Source organism: Brachyhypopomus gauderio, unplaced genomic scaffold (genome assembly GCF_052324685.1).
Source record: "Brachyhypopomus gauderio isolate BG-103 unplaced genomic scaffold, BGAUD_0.2 sc66, whole genome shotgun sequence".
Classification (NCBI taxonomy): domain Eukaryota; kingdom Metazoa; phylum Chordata; class Actinopteri; order Gymnotiformes; family Hypopomidae; genus Brachyhypopomus; species Brachyhypopomus gauderio.
The window spans coordinates 1,397,881-1,416,832 of record NW_027506887.1 but is presented as its reverse complement, the minus strand read 5'-3'; the positions used below and the strand labels follow the sequence as shown (position 1 = coordinate 1,416,832).

Sequence of the window (18,952 nt, the reverse complement as noted above, 5' to 3'; positions counted from 1 at the left end):
CTACAAGCAAACTCCAATAATGCTGCTGGACTCTGGAGACTACTAACAAAAGGTCACAAAAGGTCGGTTTGTGTGCCATGGGCCAATCCTGATGCAATGTGAAATCCATCACATGCAAAAATGTCTCTGAATAAGCCAATACTTGAGTAGCTATCACTTGTTAGTATTGTGTTATTACACAGTATTAATTCTAATGAGTAATGTGTATGTAAGGTCTGTTTATACCGAACCAACAGAAGGTTAAAGTGGAAAAATGCAGCATTAACAGCACAATTCACGCTCTTAAAAACCCTACAGAAACACACTACATTAGAACCTCACCACGTCCAGCCAATTACAGCATCTGAACCATACCAGGTCCAGCCAATCACAGTGTCAGTACCTTACCACATCCAGCCAAACAAAACAAGAACCTTATCACACTTCAAAATAATAAGAGAAGCACTAAAGAAAACAGTAAGCAGCAAACCTCTTCCAAATACACCTGTAAAGTGTATTTTAAGCCATGAATGACAATGACAACCTACATTGAAAACAAAAAAACATTCAGTATTCAGTGGGATATTCAGAGTGACAGGTGTGCGTCCTGGGAAGCGGTTTGTCGTGCGGGGCTGGCGCAGGAACAGACCTGGCACATGCGGGATGTAGCCCTCACCTTGAGCTGGCTGGGACTGCTCCAACTGCCTCTTCCTCTTGGCCTCCAGGATGGGGTTCTCGTACTGCGTCTTCCTGTTGATGTGACTGGGAGACACAGACAGACAGACTTTAGCACAGTGTGCAAACAATTAACAGAAGTGCAGCCCCGTAGTTATGACCAGCAGAGGCTGACTGACAGACAGATTCCTGCTGTACAAGGGCTCAGTCAATTGCGTGGCAGAAAATTTCCAGAACAATATATGCGCCTTTCAAAAGCTACACAAAAGGGGTAGAGCAGGAACCATTCTGGCTCAGAGATACTGCACTGACCATCATCAAGCCACATGCACACGGTCACAGTTACGCTCTACAGCCCCCAAGTTCCCCAGAAGGCATATAGACACAGATGGACAGAGAAAGAGACGGACAGAGAGAGAGACAGACAGAGAGAGAGACAGACAGAGAGAGAGAGACAGACAGAGAGAGAGACAGACAGAGAGAGAGACAGACAGAGAAAGAGACAGACAGAGAAAGAGACAGACCGAGTGACAAAGATATCAGAAGAGTTCATTTTGAATAATAATATAGACATTAATCATGGGTACAAATGCAAAATGGAACAGATACAATCCTCATAAGCCTGAATACAGTGACTTCATTCTTGGGTTGTATACTAGCGTTACTTACTCTACGTAATAAACTCCGTAGACTGGATCGTCAATCTTCTCCCAGCCTGTAGGCAACTCTAGGAAGAAAACGTACAAGAGAATGATTGGAAATGAACTGGAAATGACTAACGATATGAGAATAACCTTGTTACTACACAGGAACACCACAAATCCCAACGCTGGTGTCACTAGTTGCAAAGCACAATGCAACATGGCGGTCTAGACTGCCAGTGTCTGCCCATCTGTACCCCTTAAGAAAAAAAATTAAGTACAAACTCAAACAAGCAGACAATAACAGCTGAACAAAGTCTCACTGCGTCAGAGATTCTGCGTGCGAACCAGAACATCCGACTGCACTACAGAATGTAGCAGCTGACGGGTCGGGCATTCGTTATACTCGTATACTCGTTAACTGCAGCTTTCCGTTCGAGTTTACCCGATCAGGCATTCGCATTGCAGAATACAAACTGAACGCATGAGCCAACAGTGGTTTAACAGTGGTCAAATGGGCAATTCTAAGTGCTATAGCCACTGAACACATACAGACTCTCCCACTGAAATTTAACGCAGTGCATAAGACATTGCAATACATTTCTCCAAAAAAATGCCTATAAATCCGGGAGCTGGCGGGCCTCTAGATCGCTCCTTAATTGGCCGGCTGACACAAACTGCATACGTGTGTGTTTTCATTGTGCAGAAAGTCTCTTATTCGCAGTGATGATGAATGATTCAGACAGACGCTCTGTTCTAATGAATCTACAAATGTCAGACGTCGGCACTTGCTTACAAATAATCTTCAGGTAACTTTATGGAGCACTCAGAGGGCGTATTTTGTGTACGCTATGTATAGAAGTCAAGCGGACTTGTCTAAATTCAAATCATAGGCCCTACTCGTTTCATCCCTAGAATCACCCGTCGCTGCAATACTGCGCTGGGCGACATTAGCTACTGCAAAAAATAATTTTACCGGAGGGCACTTGAGGCAGTAAGTGATGCCCGAGATCGCTGCTTTAGTTGGGCTTAGGTTCTTGGGCTGCCCGCTACGTTTCCTGGCTGCTTGAAGTCCTCTCCAGAGAGGGATAAAGCAGAACATGGTCCTTCGTGCGGATCGGAGGTGATCTCATCTAGTGATTTATATTGAGCGGTGGAGGTCGGTTGCAGATTGGCTTTTTTAAAAGGGCAGCACTTAACCAGAGCGCGATTTACATACCCACCTTCTAGTACCGAAGATAGAGATTTTAAGTGGTAATCATAAACTGGGAAGCTTCTAGTCTTATCTTAGGACCCGATCTCCTGTGTGTCGCCAAAGGTGCAGTGCATCTTGTTTCAAAAACATGAGCGATGGCATGTGGTAAATACTTCCAGTTAAATCAGTTAGAAATACACTGACTGTGTTCTGCCAGTGTGCCTCGGTCAAAAACAAACAAAACACACTGACAAAATGCCTGGTACACAGCCACGCTCTTCAGTTGTGAACACGCAACACGGTAGCAGACGCGTGGACGTGAGACGCGTGGACGTGAGACGCACATCACCGGAACAGCTGTGGATGCGCGGGCCGCATCATTGATGAAATCGAGTCATACACACACCCACGAAAATCAGGACCCTCCTGGCAAGAACGGCGCCTAATATATTGTTGTGCAGTGAACATGACAGCACATTGTTTGAAAATGTTTTTTTTTTCCAGTCAGACCCATTCTGATCAAAAACATGAAAAACAAATTGAACGCAGGAAGTAATTAGTGGTGGATAAAGGAGGATTAGCCACACGCAGGCACCAGAGCTACCGCGTCCACACGAGTCTGTGCAAGGAACTCTGATGCTTCTCTGACGCCATTTCGATCGGGTTTGTGGTAGCAGGTTAGAGAAAGGGTCAACGCAGTTTACGTGAGTGGCGGAAAAGACCAGTCTCCCCAGTGGCCTACCTAGGTCATTGTCCAGCTCTTCGGTATGCACTCCTTCTTCTCAATGACAAGGCAAGGAAGAAAGGGAGTGTACAGTGGGAGAAGAGTGAGAGAAAAACGGTACAGGGAGTGACAGTAAAAACAGTTAATCATCAATCATGGAAGAGAGGTAGATTCAATCAAAGATTAAAGATGCCCAACTGTATACTTGTCCAGCAGGGGGAGCTGTAGGACTACTGAGCAGCTCCAGTTTGGCACATCGCAATCTCGACTTTTCTCTGCCGCAGGAGTCACAAGAGGCCATAAAAGGTGTGGAAGGAGTATGACTGGGCCAGTCAATTAACGTTCTTTATCGTTCTATTTAATCTACATGATTAGTTCATTTATTCATTAATTAATAGGCAAATAACAGTTGGGCAGCTTTATGCTAAACAGGGCCAGAGCCACGTGAGGAAGCCCAGAGGACAGACAGAATGCGTTTAAAACCCCAATCTGGAATCGCCATAACAGGACCGCAGACGTCCCCGGATTAGCTTTAAGTGCACTAGCAAAGCGCAGGAAACCAAATTTGTGTGTTTGAGTCGAGGCCATTGCTTCTTCAAAGCTTCTGTTGAAGCAATCAAAATGGGCGTGGAGAACGCAGGAATTCCAGACAGAGGCTTTAGAGCAAATGGACACAACATTTAAACAGTTAAATACTGCTTACGATCGTATCTAAAGAACAGCTGCATCTAGCGAAAGCAACCAGTTTTGCAGTTTTCTGCACGAATAGTTAAGTGCTTGGACGTGACAATCCTGTGATCATTGTGCCCAGCTTACACAAAGGACTTCACTAATCAACGAGAAATCAAAGGCACTTGTGATATAAAGTAGGTGATCTAGAGTCAGCTTTAACCCATTATATGTACATAAATGAGTGTGTTTGGACAGGAAATAGCTGTTCTTAAATCAATCAGCTTTCTTCATATGCATTGTGGCAATTGGAAGCAGTCAAATATCACAGAAGTCAACAGACCATACAGGTGGAAACTGCGGGCCTCTCAACAAAAAAACACAGGGCCCTTGCCACATAGCCGTTGACTCAGAATAATCCAATTCAACACGTGCTGAAAACTAACGCTGATTGGAAATCAGAAGTGTGTGTGTGTGTGTGTTTGGGTGGTGGGGTCGTGGTTAAACCAGAGAGGAGAAGAAGTGTCGTATTAACTTTCAGTTTTGGTAGATAAAGTGAATAATCCATTTTGTACTTAAGACTTAAATTGTCTGTGTCAAGTCACTGAACAGGGCTGAGGATTACATGGATGCAGGAAATCCTACCACAGCTCAAGAGTGCCACCTACAGGCCATCGAGGCCCTACATGAGTTAGATGTATACAAGTGTGGAAATACATTCAGAGATCAAGGATGGTATTGAAATGCATTCAAGTCTAAAATGGATGTCATACATTTTTTCTGTTTTTTTCTGTTTTTTCTAATATGCCTAAATAAAACTAACCCCCAAACATGCCAAAAAGAAACGTACATCTCTGATCTACTCATGCTCCTTAGAGACCCCTAAAGCCGCCATCTGTTTATGTATACTTTGTGTCTGAGCATGTGTGCATGCTGGTGGAGGGGGCAACAGAGGTAACGGGATGTGGGAGGGGCAGGTGAGCCATGGGGGAGGGGCAGAGCTACTGTCCCTACCGTCATCATCGCATTCCTCCAGGGGTTTCTGGGGCTTGTCCAGGCACCGTGGGTCTATCCAGGAAGTGGTCTTTGTGTTGTGGCTGCCAATACACACCAGAAAGAATGTTGATGAGGCACATCATGATGACAACATCTTGCACAACAGTGTCTCGTCCCTGCTGTGGTGCGGGACAAAACACAGCTGCCTAACCCTCAATTCTGAAACGCCCCGTTAGATCACCAGAAGCCAAGATGACGAGGCAGAAGAAAGAGAACTGGCTGTCTTCAGATCACAGTCATCACCACAAGGGGCGGAGTTTGACATCTGTATTATTAATATGAGTTTTATTAATAAATTGAGTTTAAGCAAAACAATATAATAACTGCACATTCAGGTGAATACAGCAGCTGAAAGGCATATTTCCCTTAGCACACGGATCACAATGTGTCCCCCTCACAGTAACTAGCTGGTAAACTCATGTCGGCCTGATGTTCCACACACATGCTAGGTGCCCATTAGGGCTAGAACTGTTAGTGTTCCTTTAACAATAAGGAACATTCCTCTAACATTCCTGCTAACTATGCAACTCTAAAACAGCCAAAGTAGTTTCATCAAAGCAATTAAAAACACGCCCAAAATAACGGTGTGAATAAGCTCTCTCTTACTCTATAAAGTAGACTTCTCCATTCTCGGTGTAAGCCATCTCCCAGTTCTCAGGCAGAGGGCCCAGCGGGTCCTCGTCTGAGGGGTGGCTGGGGTGTGTGTGCGTGTTCTGGGTACTGTCCGTGGTTGACGCCAAGGCGTTGTTAAGTCGCTGGGATAGGGTGAAAGGTCGCACGGAGGGGTGCTCGTCAGGTTCACTCGAGTCTCCTGCAGGTGGACACACACACACACACATACACACACACACACACACAATGAGCACTACATCCAAGCACATGCACTGTTACAAACAAAGACCAGTGTGTGACGGGCTTTAGTGAAGCACACATCAATGTCCAGGCTAGAGACACACACTCTCTCTTCTACTACTGTGAAGTCGTCTGTCTGTTTGGGGGTGCAGTAATCTACTACACCCACCACTTCACCCTTTAGCACCTGACTTACCAGCGGTGCTAAAATGCCATTTACACCTACTCCCTCACCCACACATCCTTCAAAAGAAAATGCACAACCGCCCTTTAAAATAGCAAAAGTGTTGACAAAAGTATTCTCACAGAACTGAAACTTGTGATGCCTCTTGCTACATTAAAATGAATCAGTTTCCTAAATTACATATGTGAATGTGTGAAAAGGAAAGGCTTGAGAGAGAGAGAGAGAGAGAGAGAGAGAGAGAAAGAGAGAGAGAGATTACCTTTGTGTTTTCTTTCTCTCCATCTCCCATTTTCTAAAATTACAATTACTACTTTGACTCATGTTCCTTGATCATTACAATCACGTCGTAACTGACACTGACATTTTAATTGACTTGATGTTAGTTCTTGTCATTTCTGTGATGTCGCTAAATATGGCCATGTCAGGACAGTTTACTGAAATAACAGATAGCACGTATAAGCCATGGGTGGAATAGCAGTCAGAACCTGGAGCATCAAAATATATCTCAGAATTATTAAAACGATGTTCAAAAACATCAAGGTTGGCTTGTCCAAGCACACTTAATAATCCAAGCAGATTAATCTAGAATTTACATGGATCTGCTATCTGCTGGAAAATTAATCAAGTTGTCAAGGTTCTAATTAATCACGTTACATCCTAATTACTCAACCAGACAAGGTGCTGTAGAACTCCAAGCAGGAAGACAGACATTTAAGAAACAGACAGAGAGACAGACACACTCTTCAGAGCCCAGTTTAAGAATTAAGATTTTCGAAACTTGAACACAGAACAAAGAACAGGTTTACAGGAAATGTGCTTTTCCCATTGGGTCATTACAGATAAATCTGCTTTTATTGACCAAGCTCATTGTATTAAAAAGAAAGAATTGCCCAATAGTATATCCAAACCACATATACACACTCTTGAAGATAACGAACAAATACATATTTGATATTTGTACTTTCAAATAAACAGCACACAAACCACAGCCAGATGGCGCTGTTTTGACTCCAAGTCTGTAAGACACACACGCGCGCACACACACACGCGCGCACACACACACACACACACACACACACACACACACACACACACACACACGCGCCCACACACACACGCGCCCACACACACACGTTCACGTTACCTGTGAAGCTACTATTCATTTCAGGAAGTTCGTCCTCATCCTCTGTTTCAGCAGACGCTATTCCAGCATTCTGCATCTCATTGTAGGACTTGGTGCGGCGGGGCGTGGTCTCCTGGGGGGCGGGGCGGCTGTCGGGCAAAGCATCGCCGCTAATCACTTTCCCACTAGGGGGTTGGCTCGGCGGCTTGGGTGTTCCATAGTAGTTACCTAGGCAACAGGGGCATATTGGCATGAAGACGACCAGATGACGGGGGTGAGGAAGGAGGTAAAATTACGATGGAGTGTTTATGAGAGAGTGAGAGCGAGAGAGAGAGGCGTTACATGGTTTACTTCATCCTTTTCTGTACAAGCATAGAGTAAAAAGGAAGAAGATAACAAAGGGTTGAGTCTTGTTCAGGGGAGGAGGAGGTAGAGACAGAGAAAGAGAGAGAGAGAGAGAGAGAGAGAGAGAGAGAGAGAGAGAAAGAGAGAGAGATCTATTGTTCAAAGGTATTGAGCAGACAGGAGAGACTGAGGGTTTTGCCAGTGTGGAAGATGGAGAGCGGAGCTCATTAAACATGGAGAACGTGTAGTGCTGGGGTGTAGTGCTGCCTACTCCAGTTACCAGCTCCTCCATCCATCAGACATCGACCCAACACCACGCTCCCAGTACTGTCTAGGAAGAATTAGAGTACTCCAACCGGTATCCAAGTAGAAATGGCATTGTGTGCGTGTGTGTCAACTGTGTGTGTGTATTATACACAGATACACAAAGAGTATGATGAAACCATGTGAAATATCTGTGTTGTGGTGGTCTAACAGGTATCATGTAGATCTGCCCGTGACCATTACGAAGAGACATCATAAGTCAGAGTAGCAACACACGCACGCACGCACACTTTACAGTCTGTGCAATGATGAAATTGAAATGTGCATTACATTACAGACAGTGAATAAAAGACACAGTGACTAAGAATGGAATAGAGAGGGAAAGAAGGAGAGAGGGGGAGAAAGAGAGAAAGAGATGGGGTGGAGGGGTGGAAGACCAGAGTAAGAGAAGTGAGAGAAGGACCTACGACAGGCAGAATGAGTGACCTGGAAGAAAGTCAGACAGAAAGGGGGCAAAAAATGAATGAAATGGAGAAAATGGTGAGAATATGAAAGGCAAAATGACAGAGACAGAGTTAAAGCATCTTTCTGAGAACTCCTGGCCTCCTCTTAGATCCCTGCTGTCATGCCTCCTCTAAGTCCCTTGAAGGTACGCTGTGCTCTCAGCTGACCTCCAGCATGCTCTTCCCACCCCCCTGAATGACCCTCCCCTAAGTGGCCGTGTGACCAGGACAGCAGATGGGCACTGGAGCTCAGGGATCTCCGCCTGTGCTGAAAGGCCCATGTTTGAACAGCTTTACACACTGTTCTTGAAATCCCTAATCAGAAAATGGCAGTAGGTGCTACTGAAACACAAGTCTGTCTCACAAATGCATAGCAGGATCCAAGTACAGAGGGAACGTGTCCCAGGATCAGAGTAGAACTTAAATAACTTAAAGCCCTTCATGGCCTTGTAGAGCTCCTCCAACAATATTCTCCACCTTCTACACTAAAGTCCTCAGCTACTCGACCTCCTTGCCATCTCTAGATTTAGATTGTCCACACTTTTTTTGCCATCCCCTCTTTTGGGGCTGTCTCTCTCTACAACCGTTCATTCCTGCTCTCTGGTTTCCATCTTTAACACACAGCACGTTCATCATTATTTTGATTTGTATGTATTCTATAAAGTGTTCTTGAGCTCTGTGAATATATAAATCCATTATACTATTATCATCATGATTTTTGGAAGGTACACCAGGATCTGGGTATACTGTCCCGGAATGGATATGGAATTGGGTAGCTATTCCTGATTGGTGTGTTTTGTCTGTGTGGAATGATTCAAACAAATCATTTGCTTGTGAAGATTACCTTCGTAAGAGCCGATTTCCAGAAGCGTTCCACTCTGCTCAAGTTTCAGGAAGTCCTCTACAGACAGGAAATTGTAATCTACACCAGGCACCTCTCCGTCACGAGGGAGGCGGGTTGTACCTGTATAGATTGGGAACAGGGGGCTTGTTTAGGCATTTGATAGGCTAATCATGCCATCAGTCAACCACTCCTTCATTCATGATTGGAAATTGATTGGTGTCTCCATCAGGGTAGACTTTAAAACACTTTCAATCATATTAAGTTCCTTTGGTAAACAAAAAACCTGAAACAGTAGAGAGAAATATTTTTTTAAATGCACAAGCAAGGGCAAAGAAACATCTGAATACACCAATAGCTCTTACAAAGCCAAGTCCACCTCATTACAATGTTCAATAACGTAGACTAGCCAAACAAGCTACATTTCCCACATATACTCAAAGAAAATGGCATCAGCTAAAGCAATAGCAATTTTGCCTTCAGAGTTTTGACATCCCAACTTATTAGTGAAACGGGTGGTTCAGGCTATAGCTTTATACTCATGAGTGATGAAACAGCACGCCTGTCAAAGACCCCCCAGTAGCGGGCCGAGCGGACCCAGACTCCCGTGAGCTGCGCTCCCAGACCTGCTAACAGTCTGCGCCGCTGCGGGGGAGGAGGAAGTAGTTGGAGGGGAGAGATCATGCAACATACTGGAAGGTAGAAGCTAACAGGCAGATCAATCTGACGGGCACCAGGCCTGTCGTCCGCACCAGTGCCAGTCCGGCCCTTCTAAATGCCCAACAATGATAGAAACCTAGATAAATGATTATAGAAACCCAGATAACCTGCCTCCTCCCAGATAACCTGCCCCCCCCCCCCCCCCACCCATATACGTGCAGCATCACACGATTCATACGCTTCCAGCGCGACTGTAAAAACATGTCGTCACCACTTCTCTCCTGTACTTTTAATCACCCGTGCTGCTCCATGAGGAATCCAGCCTCATACCGCAGGGCTAAAGCAAGAAAGACCAAAGCAAGCTACCGCACGAGCCAGACTGTGGCATACTCTGTCTGCACGGTCCACATGCGTGCTCCGTCTGCACCCTCTGTCCGGGTCAGCGTTCCGGCGTCCGGGCTGAGGGGCCGGCTCCAGCCTTCGCAGCCTCCCTGGCCGTAAACCGATGCCGGGGTCATTCAGCCCACTTCAGCCCCTACTGCACACCACCTTCAGTTGCTTGGCTACATGAAGACTGGTGGAGTCCTCTGCGGCACCCTGTGTATGATTTCATCCAGGAAGAATAATATACCTGCCGCTGAAACCCTGCTCACGTTTCCACCATCACCGCATGACTCAGCAAACAGGAGCGATGTACGGGTCAGAAGAAGACCTTGCCGAGGGCTTACCACGCCCACAGACGGACTAGACTCCGCACCCAGTGCCCCTCCCCCCTCAGCCAACACACACACACACACACACACACACACACACACACACACACACACTTCTAATGAAATGCACAGTGAGTAAAGGAATTTGTGATTTAAGCATTGCCAAGAGATGCAGTGTGTGTGTGTACGTGTGAGTGTGTGTGTGTGTCCTCCTGTCCTCCATAAGCTGGTGCTGCAGTGCTAAGCTTCCCCCAGGCCGCGTGCAGTCATACACTCCGGTTCCGTTGCTAGGGACAACCCCGGGGGGCTAGAATCATTCGCAGGCCTGTCCCTGCAGACTGTGTGGAGCTTCTAAGCTGCCTGCAGTTCAAAGCTCTCTGTGCAAAGCACACAAGGCAGATCTGAGCGGAGGCCTGTGAGAAAACAACCGCATAATTCAACAAGGAGGTGACAGCAAAGGGCGTCTGAGTGAGGTCACGATGGAGCACAAACCTCCAGGGGCCTGGAAGAACGTGGCCAGTGTGGATTACGCTTACAGCACTCAAACTGATCTGTGGTCAGTAGCTGCCTTTCTCTTCTACCTCATTCATTCATTCTTTCATTCAAACACACACACACACACACACACACACACACAGACTATTAGACCCATCAGATTATTAGCCCGAGCAGCTGACAGGCCCCACCTCACGAGAGACAATTACCCAACACAGTCTGGGAACTTCAACAGAGCCAAACCTGGTCTGTGTGTGTGTGTGTGTGTGTGTGTGTGTGTGTGTGTGTGTGTGTGTGTGTGTGTGTGTGTGTGTTTAAACATACTCAAACACTCTGGATATAGGAAGGCAAGAAACCTACAAACAAAAGCACTGGTGTTGTAATGAGGGTATACAAGATACAATACATATTAAACCAACACTGCAACACTGTTGGTTTGCTGCATAATTAACCAACACTGCATTGTCAGTGTTCCCAATTAAAGAAGAGTAAAAATACAGGATGCAAATCTGGCAGTCACGTTCCGCTCACCTATGGCTCACTGAGATTATGAAAACATGTGGCAGCACTCAGTCAAGTCACTGTGTTTCGTTGGCCTAGTTGTGTCCCAGAGCCAGTTAGATCACAGGTTACCCCCCCCCCCCCCCCCCCCCCCCCCCCACACACACACACACACACACACCTCCCACCTCCGCACCACCTGCTTTAGCTGTGGGTCAGTGATCGGGGGAGGGGTGACCCTGAAACCAAATGGCCCTGTTCATCCTACCTACAACACCTCCATCCCAAAACAATTAACTAATCAGCTGATTTCACACACACACACAGACACACATCCCAGTCTACAGCTGTGTGTCGTGGTTTCCCTGTCCAAAGACTCTTCAACCTCTTCTACACTTCCCCATCACAGATCTCTGGCATGAGCAGAGGACAGAAATCCCATACTGCTGGTGTGCGTGTCTGCACAGGGCTGCCGCAGACTGTTCCAGGATCAGGTGTCATGACGTTCCACGTCTCCGTCTTATCTGCCCACCACACTCTAACAAGACAACAGGGAGCGTGGCCGGGACGTCAGTCACTCATCCCCTCTCTCTCTTCTCCTTAGGCACACATGTGCAGACACACACGCACACACACACACACACACACACACACACACACACACACACATGCACAAATAGAACAACCCTGAGGAAATAAGCAGGAAGAAAACAGAATATTTGCTCATGTTTGATGTTGATTAGTGTGTGTTCTTCTGCAGTGAGTTGGCTAGTCAGAGCAGTCTTGGAGCAGTGTTGGTGACACGTGACTGGACCCAACCAAGACATCTGGGGCCGTCGCTACAGTTTATTGGCAGGCCAAACACAGGAACACATGCATTCTTAATGCTATACTAATCTCTATTTTAAGTCATCCGTCTTCACGCTTCGTTACTGACACAGATTTGATTTAGTCTGTGTCCCCCAAAAACATCAAACATGGAAAATCAAAATCACGCCAAAAAAAAAAAGCCCACCCCACATCACAGCCCTACTGCAATCCAACACCACACGTGAGGTGTGTATGATAGGTGTTTTAATGTTTCAACAACCAGGGCCACTGCCACCCAGGGTCTGGTCTCACACAGGGGTGGAACACAATGACCGTAAGCAGCTGCAAAATCCTCAGCTAGCAACAAAAATGCTAGAGGAGCCAGTCAGACTGCAGCCTCTAATTCAGCATCCTCCTGAAAGCATGAGGTCAAGCCAAAACATTCCACTCCAATCCAGCGAGGCAGACGCCTCTAAAAATAACCGTGTGAAAAATCCCTTTCATTTCTTCTGTTAAAGGGTCTTGGAGCGTGGGGAGCGTGGGGAGCGTGGGGAGCGTGGGGAGCACCCCCCCACCCCAATCCCTCATCCATACCCCCCCCTCAGGCAGTCGCTTTGAGCTTCCCACACGTGACCCAAATTCCACACGTCGACGCACACGCAATCACGCACGTCTCGGGAGGAAGCCGGGTGGATGATCTGGGCTCTGGCATCAGCCTGAACAGAGCTATGGCACTACAGCAGAAAACCCCATCAAGAAACAAAAATTAAGAGGAGGTTCCTAAGTCAATTAATACCATCATCCCGTTGAAGTCATATCTACTTCTGGTGCATCGCAATATATCCTGTTGATTCTTTTTTTGCTTGTAACTAATAGCCAGACTGTCCAAAGGACAGTTGAAGTTATTTGAGGTTAAAAAATACTGTCAAACACACAGTAACTTACATCACACCTTTCACATCTTCAGCAGCAGTGTAAACGTCCTTTTGCCTGCACTGAACATAACAGCACGCTGCAACTCCAATAATTCACCCCTAAAACAATTTTTTCCAACACAGTAATGATGAATGAAGTCAATATGATGAATTACTACAAAATAGTCAGAGGTATTAAACCTGCCGTGAACCTCTGACTGCATCAGTGCCCAGGTTCCTGCTTCAATCACGCACTTGTGGGCTTCTAAGGTCAGAGATTCTCTAGACACTTATTTCATTACCTGCTTCAAGTGAATTGGGAGCAGGAACAAGACAAAAAATCGGACCTGGCTGGGGGTCCCCGAGGACTGGATTAAAGAACAGCCCTTACAGACCAGACAGGCAGAGAGAGGGCAGAGCAACATAGAAAATCCAGACTAAAGAATGAGGCTAGGTGAACATTAGGTCACTAGCTTTCTTCTGTTCCTGCTCCCAACACATGTCAAACTCGCCATTAGCCCTTTGTCACCTTTCTCAGAGGTGAGAGCATCTTGGAGAAGACAGGTGTACGTGTTGAGGGATGTTGGGGGTAGAAGTCCACTTTGGCAGCAGGCCCGGCAGTGCAGAACTCTCTGAACTGCAGTGACTCCATAGGCCGGGGGGGTATTGATCTTTTTATTATTATTTCAGTCATATTATTTCAACTCACGTATTCCACTTTATTTAGGCTCATAATTAATGTTATGCTTTGTGGAAAGTTAATGCTATGTCTATGTGTTAGAAGCTCCGTCTTCACACCCTGGTAAAGTCTGTCTTCACACCCTGGTACAGTCTGTCTTCACTGCACTGGTACAGTCTGTCTTCACACCCTGGTACAGTCTGTCTTCACTGCACTGGTACAGTCTGTCTTCACTGCACTGGTACGGAGAGAACGCAAGGACTGAAGGATCCTGAAGGAAGGAGCAAGCACCTGTTTGGGACTGGGCAGACAGGCAAATATCTTGTATTTAAATATCTTGCATCTCTCATTAACCAACTGGTTGTCTTTGTCTGACATCCAATTAAGGGTCAAAACACCCCAAGAACCTTACATGTTGTCTGAAGTTTCTTCGTTGGAGATGGAACTTCATTAAGTCTGTGTTTCTTGATCATGATTAAAAGTCTTGCCTGTCAGACTTGGAGAGCTATGTGGGGGATGATACCAGTAACCAACACTTCACCTGACGGGAGTCACACATTTACTCTTACTGTAGCATTTGTTTATACTGGGTAGAAATATATGAAATAAGCACAGAAATAGGAGTGTGTGTGTGTGTGTGTGTGTGTGTGTGTGTGTGTGTGTGTGTGTGAGAGAGAGAGAGAGTGAGAGAAAAAGAGAGAGAGAGTGTGTGTGTTAAAAGAAGACAGTGAAAAATGGGAACCTGTGCTGTTTGAATTTCACTTGGCAACTAAGACGTCATGCATTCATAAGACATACACACAAATACAGAACAGCAGCCTCGGGGCACCACGGTGGAACGGGCCCTCAAGCCCGGACCTGCCGAGTGAGCAGGAGCAGGTCGACTACCTCAGGTAACCCTCACATCGCACCAGGGGGCGCCACAGCCGCACGCAGCAGCGGAGAGACCTGGCAAGGGCGGGAACACTGACCAGAAGGTGTGGCCTGAAACACCACCCAGAGTACCCTCACCTGAACATGACCCTGCGCAATACCAGCAGGAATTCCCACCAGTCGGGACCGGATTGCACACAAAGGGAGGTGTTGAGGCAGGATGAAGAAGCCCAGGGTTGAGCCTGAGCCCTGCCTTTCTCCTCCTCCTCCTCCCTGCTCCTCCACCCTCTCCCTGCCTCTACCTCCTCCACCCTCTCCCTGCCTCTTCCTCCTCCACCCTCTCTCTGCCTCTTCCTCCTCCACCCTCTCTCTGCCTCTTCCTCCTCCACCCTCTCCCTGCCTCTTCCTCCTCCACCCTCTCCCTGCCTCTTCCTCCTCCACCCTCTCCCAGGTGCCACAAAGCACCTTCCCCTGGTAATTTTTGGTTGTTGCCGTCTTTTTCTGAACTGTTGTTCATTCATATTTCACAACATCATAGAGAATGACAAAATGGAGATATGACAATATGACAAAATGTTACTACAAGATAAAATAGCATGAATTCCACCTAAAATTATGTATAAAAAACTCCCTCACCCCACAGTCTAACAAAAACAACAGAATTCAACCCACATCTAAGCTCGAGCCACTAGCGCCATCCACACCTCGGAGCTCAACCGCTGACGACAAATCCAAACAGCAGACGCTTGCTCTGTTGACCAATCAGAGGGCTGAGATGCCCAGGAACCAATACGAACAGGCTGAGGAATATAACAGTGCTGATTTCCAAGCGACGTAGGACTGGAATTCAGAAATGTTCTGTGCTATTCTTACAGGTTTTATGTGTATGTGATATTTGAAACGGATGTACAGAAATACCAGAGGCTGAAGGGGAATGATGGTCTTCCTAGAAACCTTTTCTGTGGTTTTGAATCTTTGTAACTTCAGACAGGAGCATCATGGTGTGTCCTAGACAGGCAATGGAATATTACCTACTTTATGAAGATTTTAGGATGGGGTGTGTGTGTGTGTGTGTGTGTGTGTGTGTGTGTGTGTGTGGGGGGGGGGGGGGGGGGGGGGGGCACAAAACTATTGCATACCTGAGGCGCAATACTGGAGGAGCAAGAGGGGTAACCACCCCTCCCCCCCAGACACACACAGCCAAAAACAACGACGACAAAGACCTTGGGCACATTCCCCAATAACAGATGAAAGATGCTAAGTGCACGCTAGCTTTGAAATGGAAGCACGTCCAGCCTCTGACTGCTATGGACCTGAACAACGAGCTGCATGACCTTGCGTTCGCAACCAATCAACAAGGTCCATTCCAGAGCCATTGGGATGCACGGCGCGTCTCATAGGCAGACTCCAGTGAAGGGGCCGCCATGCCAACAGTCTGACAAAAAGTCAGCTAGAGATGGAGATATACACACACACGTTTATGGCTTTGGATAATATACACAGGTTAATGGCTTCATAAAGTATATACACTGTTTTTCTCCTACACACACACACACACACAAACACACACACTTTCTCCTCTTGACAGGGCAGACAAGTTTTATTCATCTCAGTTGCTTATCGTCATGAATATTTTTCCAGGACTACCACGGAGGAGATGGTGGAAAGCCAAGCCGTCAGAACTGTAAAGATCCTGAAAGAGCCAAACTGGCCCAGACGGCGTGACATTCGATCTTCAGCGGTGCCTTGCACACCCGAAGCCTCGTTTTCATGGCCCGCCCTGTTAAATACTTAACCGGCTAACTGAACCGAGCGCGAGGTGCAGCTGCCCTGGGCGTGATGGGTCTGTTCGGAGCGGCGGCTGCTGTCTGGGAGCTGTGATTACATTTTCCACGAGTGTGACCTGGTGAGCCATGCAGGGGCTCCAGCTCACTCACGCCAGCTCAAAAATCACTCCTCTTTTCTTTCCATCTCACACTCCCATCTCCATTCGCTCCTTTCTTGCACTCTGTATTTCTTCTCCCCTCCTGACACACATGCATGCACACAATCTCTCTCTCTCTCTCTCTCTCTCTCTCTCTCTCTCTCTCTCAGCAACTGACATCGGAAGACAACAAGCCTATCATATTTCACTTTCTAATTCCTGCTCTATATTTCCAAGCTGAAAGATCAGTTAGTTCATGGGAATTGAAAAACAAATTCACATTTGGTATTTGTCACTCATAAGCAAACGTCTTCTCCACCAGACCATCACACCTGCTGCGGCTGCTGCGTGGTGTAAAACTTCGTCACATCATCGTCTGCTCCAGACCTGACCGCAACCAAGAGCCAGCTTGGGCTCAAATGTGTTCAGAACCGCGCAATCCTCGCCATCGCCACGCAGACCCTACTCTCGCCAGAACCCTCAGCACGCTTCAGGTGCCCAGCAGGTTAACGGAAACATGGCTGCCATAGTACCACTGCACCACCGGCAACCTGGTCTAGTGTGATGGTGTCTGGTGAAACCAGCGTGGATTCCTGTAGGTAAACCTTTAACTAGAACTTATATTTAATCATTACCCTGTGTTGATAAATGTTGAGTCTATAACCATCCATATCATCAGCAGCGAGGGCTCATACTGGAACATCCCAGTGTCATGTGACTACATCAGAAGGCCGTGGCCATGACCAGCAAACCTCTCTCACTTGGCACCACTGTTCAGGGCTCTACATGGCAAGGGTAGCGTCATGCCGTCTTTCTTGGCAAGGATGAAGATTTCAAAGCTTCTACCTTTTCCTTCTGGCAGCAGGCCCCACATGGCTCTCTTGCAAGCAGCACTTCAACAAACACCATCGATCATAAAATACTCTTAGACTGACTTGAGAATGAGGTTAGACTCTCAGGAACTGTCTAACTGGTTTGGGTCAAAGTAGGAACTACTTCGTTGAAGCAGCAAAGATGTACCCGAGCGGATGCCTACGACCTGTCGCGTCCCCCAGGGTTCTGCTGTTGGGCCGCTTCTAGTCAATTTATATACGGCTTGCCTTGGCCAGATCTTCAAAGCCTATGGAATAACTTGCATGTGGAATACCTTACACAGAAATGCAGAGGATACTCAGAATTACTTGGCTCCCAACTGATTACAGTCCTTTGATATATAACAACTGGATGTGCAAAAACTTCTTGCTGTTAAATAATAATGTATATATATTTACAGATGAGACGTAGACTCGACTGTCTTGACTGTAGAGCCCTCAAATCAAAAGAACTGGGTTGCAACCTAATGATGTGATGAAAATTAATTTTAGCATTCATGCACTGGTAATTATTAAAATAGTACCCCATAAATTTTAACATAGCTAGAAATGTCTCGTCAAAACAAGACCATGAACAACTCACCCATGCTTTCAGTTCCTTACTTTTCCTAAAATCAGACAAATCCTGCCGTCTCAGAATGCAGCTGCCAGAATTATTACTGGAGCAAAATATCATCCCTGTTCTTAAGTTCTTACACTGGCTGCTAGTATCTTACAGAAGTGACTTTAAAGGTACTATTACTGGCTTATTAATCAGGGAACGGTTCAGGGCCGATATATCCATCAGACATTCTCAAACAGTACAATCCTAGCAGGCCTCTCAGATCACTAGCAGCTCATCAGTTAGCTGTGCCTAGAGTCAGCACTAAAAACACAGAGAAGCAGCATTTAGCTTCTATGCATCTTTAAGATGGAATCAGCTGTCACAGAATCTCAGAAGTGCTCATATCTCCACAGTGAGACACAACGCCCATCTATTACATTGAGCTTTCAGACAAGCCCAAGGCCCTGTGTTAGCTCTGGGACAGTTTGTTGTAAATAATACATCTGCTTACGGAGCATGGGTGTATTGCTCACGGAGTATGAGTCTATTGCTCACAGAGCATGGGTGTACTGCTCCCGGAGCCCTGCCACAGATATGAACTCTAATCCTCACACACAGGAAGCAACAAACGACACACCATGGTGACATTAAAATCAGTGTGACACGAAGGAACTCGAAACCCTTCATCTGAGGCTTATATACAGCTCCTCCATTACCACTGTATGCCAAGACTCTGCAGACACACACACACACACACACACACACACACACACACACACACACACACACACACACACACACACACACACACACACACACACACACACACCATTTGTACTAGGTGTCTTGACCGTAGGCCCTTACCTTCAACAAGCGCATTTTGAAGTGCTAGATTTCATACTTGATCATTTCTTTG

The 18,952-nt window shown here is 46.5% G+C and overlaps 1 protein-coding gene across 12 annotated transcripts in view; it reads right to left on the bottom strand.

The window, feature by feature from the left end:
- The window catches only part of magi1b (membrane associated guanylate kinase, WW and PDZ domain containing 1b), a 96,445-nt gene that overhangs the window by 30,255 nt on the left and 47,238 nt on the right, over positions 1 to 18,952 (bottom strand). For 10 of the 12 annotated variants that reach the window (XM_076989157.1, XM_076989164.1, XM_076989156.1 and 7 more), the window contains 7 exons: positions 9,055 to 9,174; positions 7,120 to 7,326; positions 5,546 to 5,750; positions 4,898 to 4,980; positions 3,233 to 3,268; positions 1,324 to 1,381; positions 656 to 741 (listed from right to left, as the gene is read on the bottom strand). In XM_076989157.1, coding sequence (XP_076845272.1) covers positions 656 to 741; positions 1,324 to 1,381; positions 3,233 to 3,268; positions 4,898 to 4,980; positions 5,546 to 5,750; positions 7,120 to 7,326; positions 9,055 to 9,174 — 795 coding nt within the window. The remainder of the gene's footprint in view (positions 1 to 655; positions 742 to 1,323; positions 1,382 to 3,232; positions 3,269 to 4,897; positions 4,981 to 5,545; positions 5,751 to 7,119; positions 7,327 to 9,054; positions 9,175 to 18,952) is intronic. The other 2 variants (XM_076989167.1, XM_076989162.1) reach the window with 1 other exon arrangement.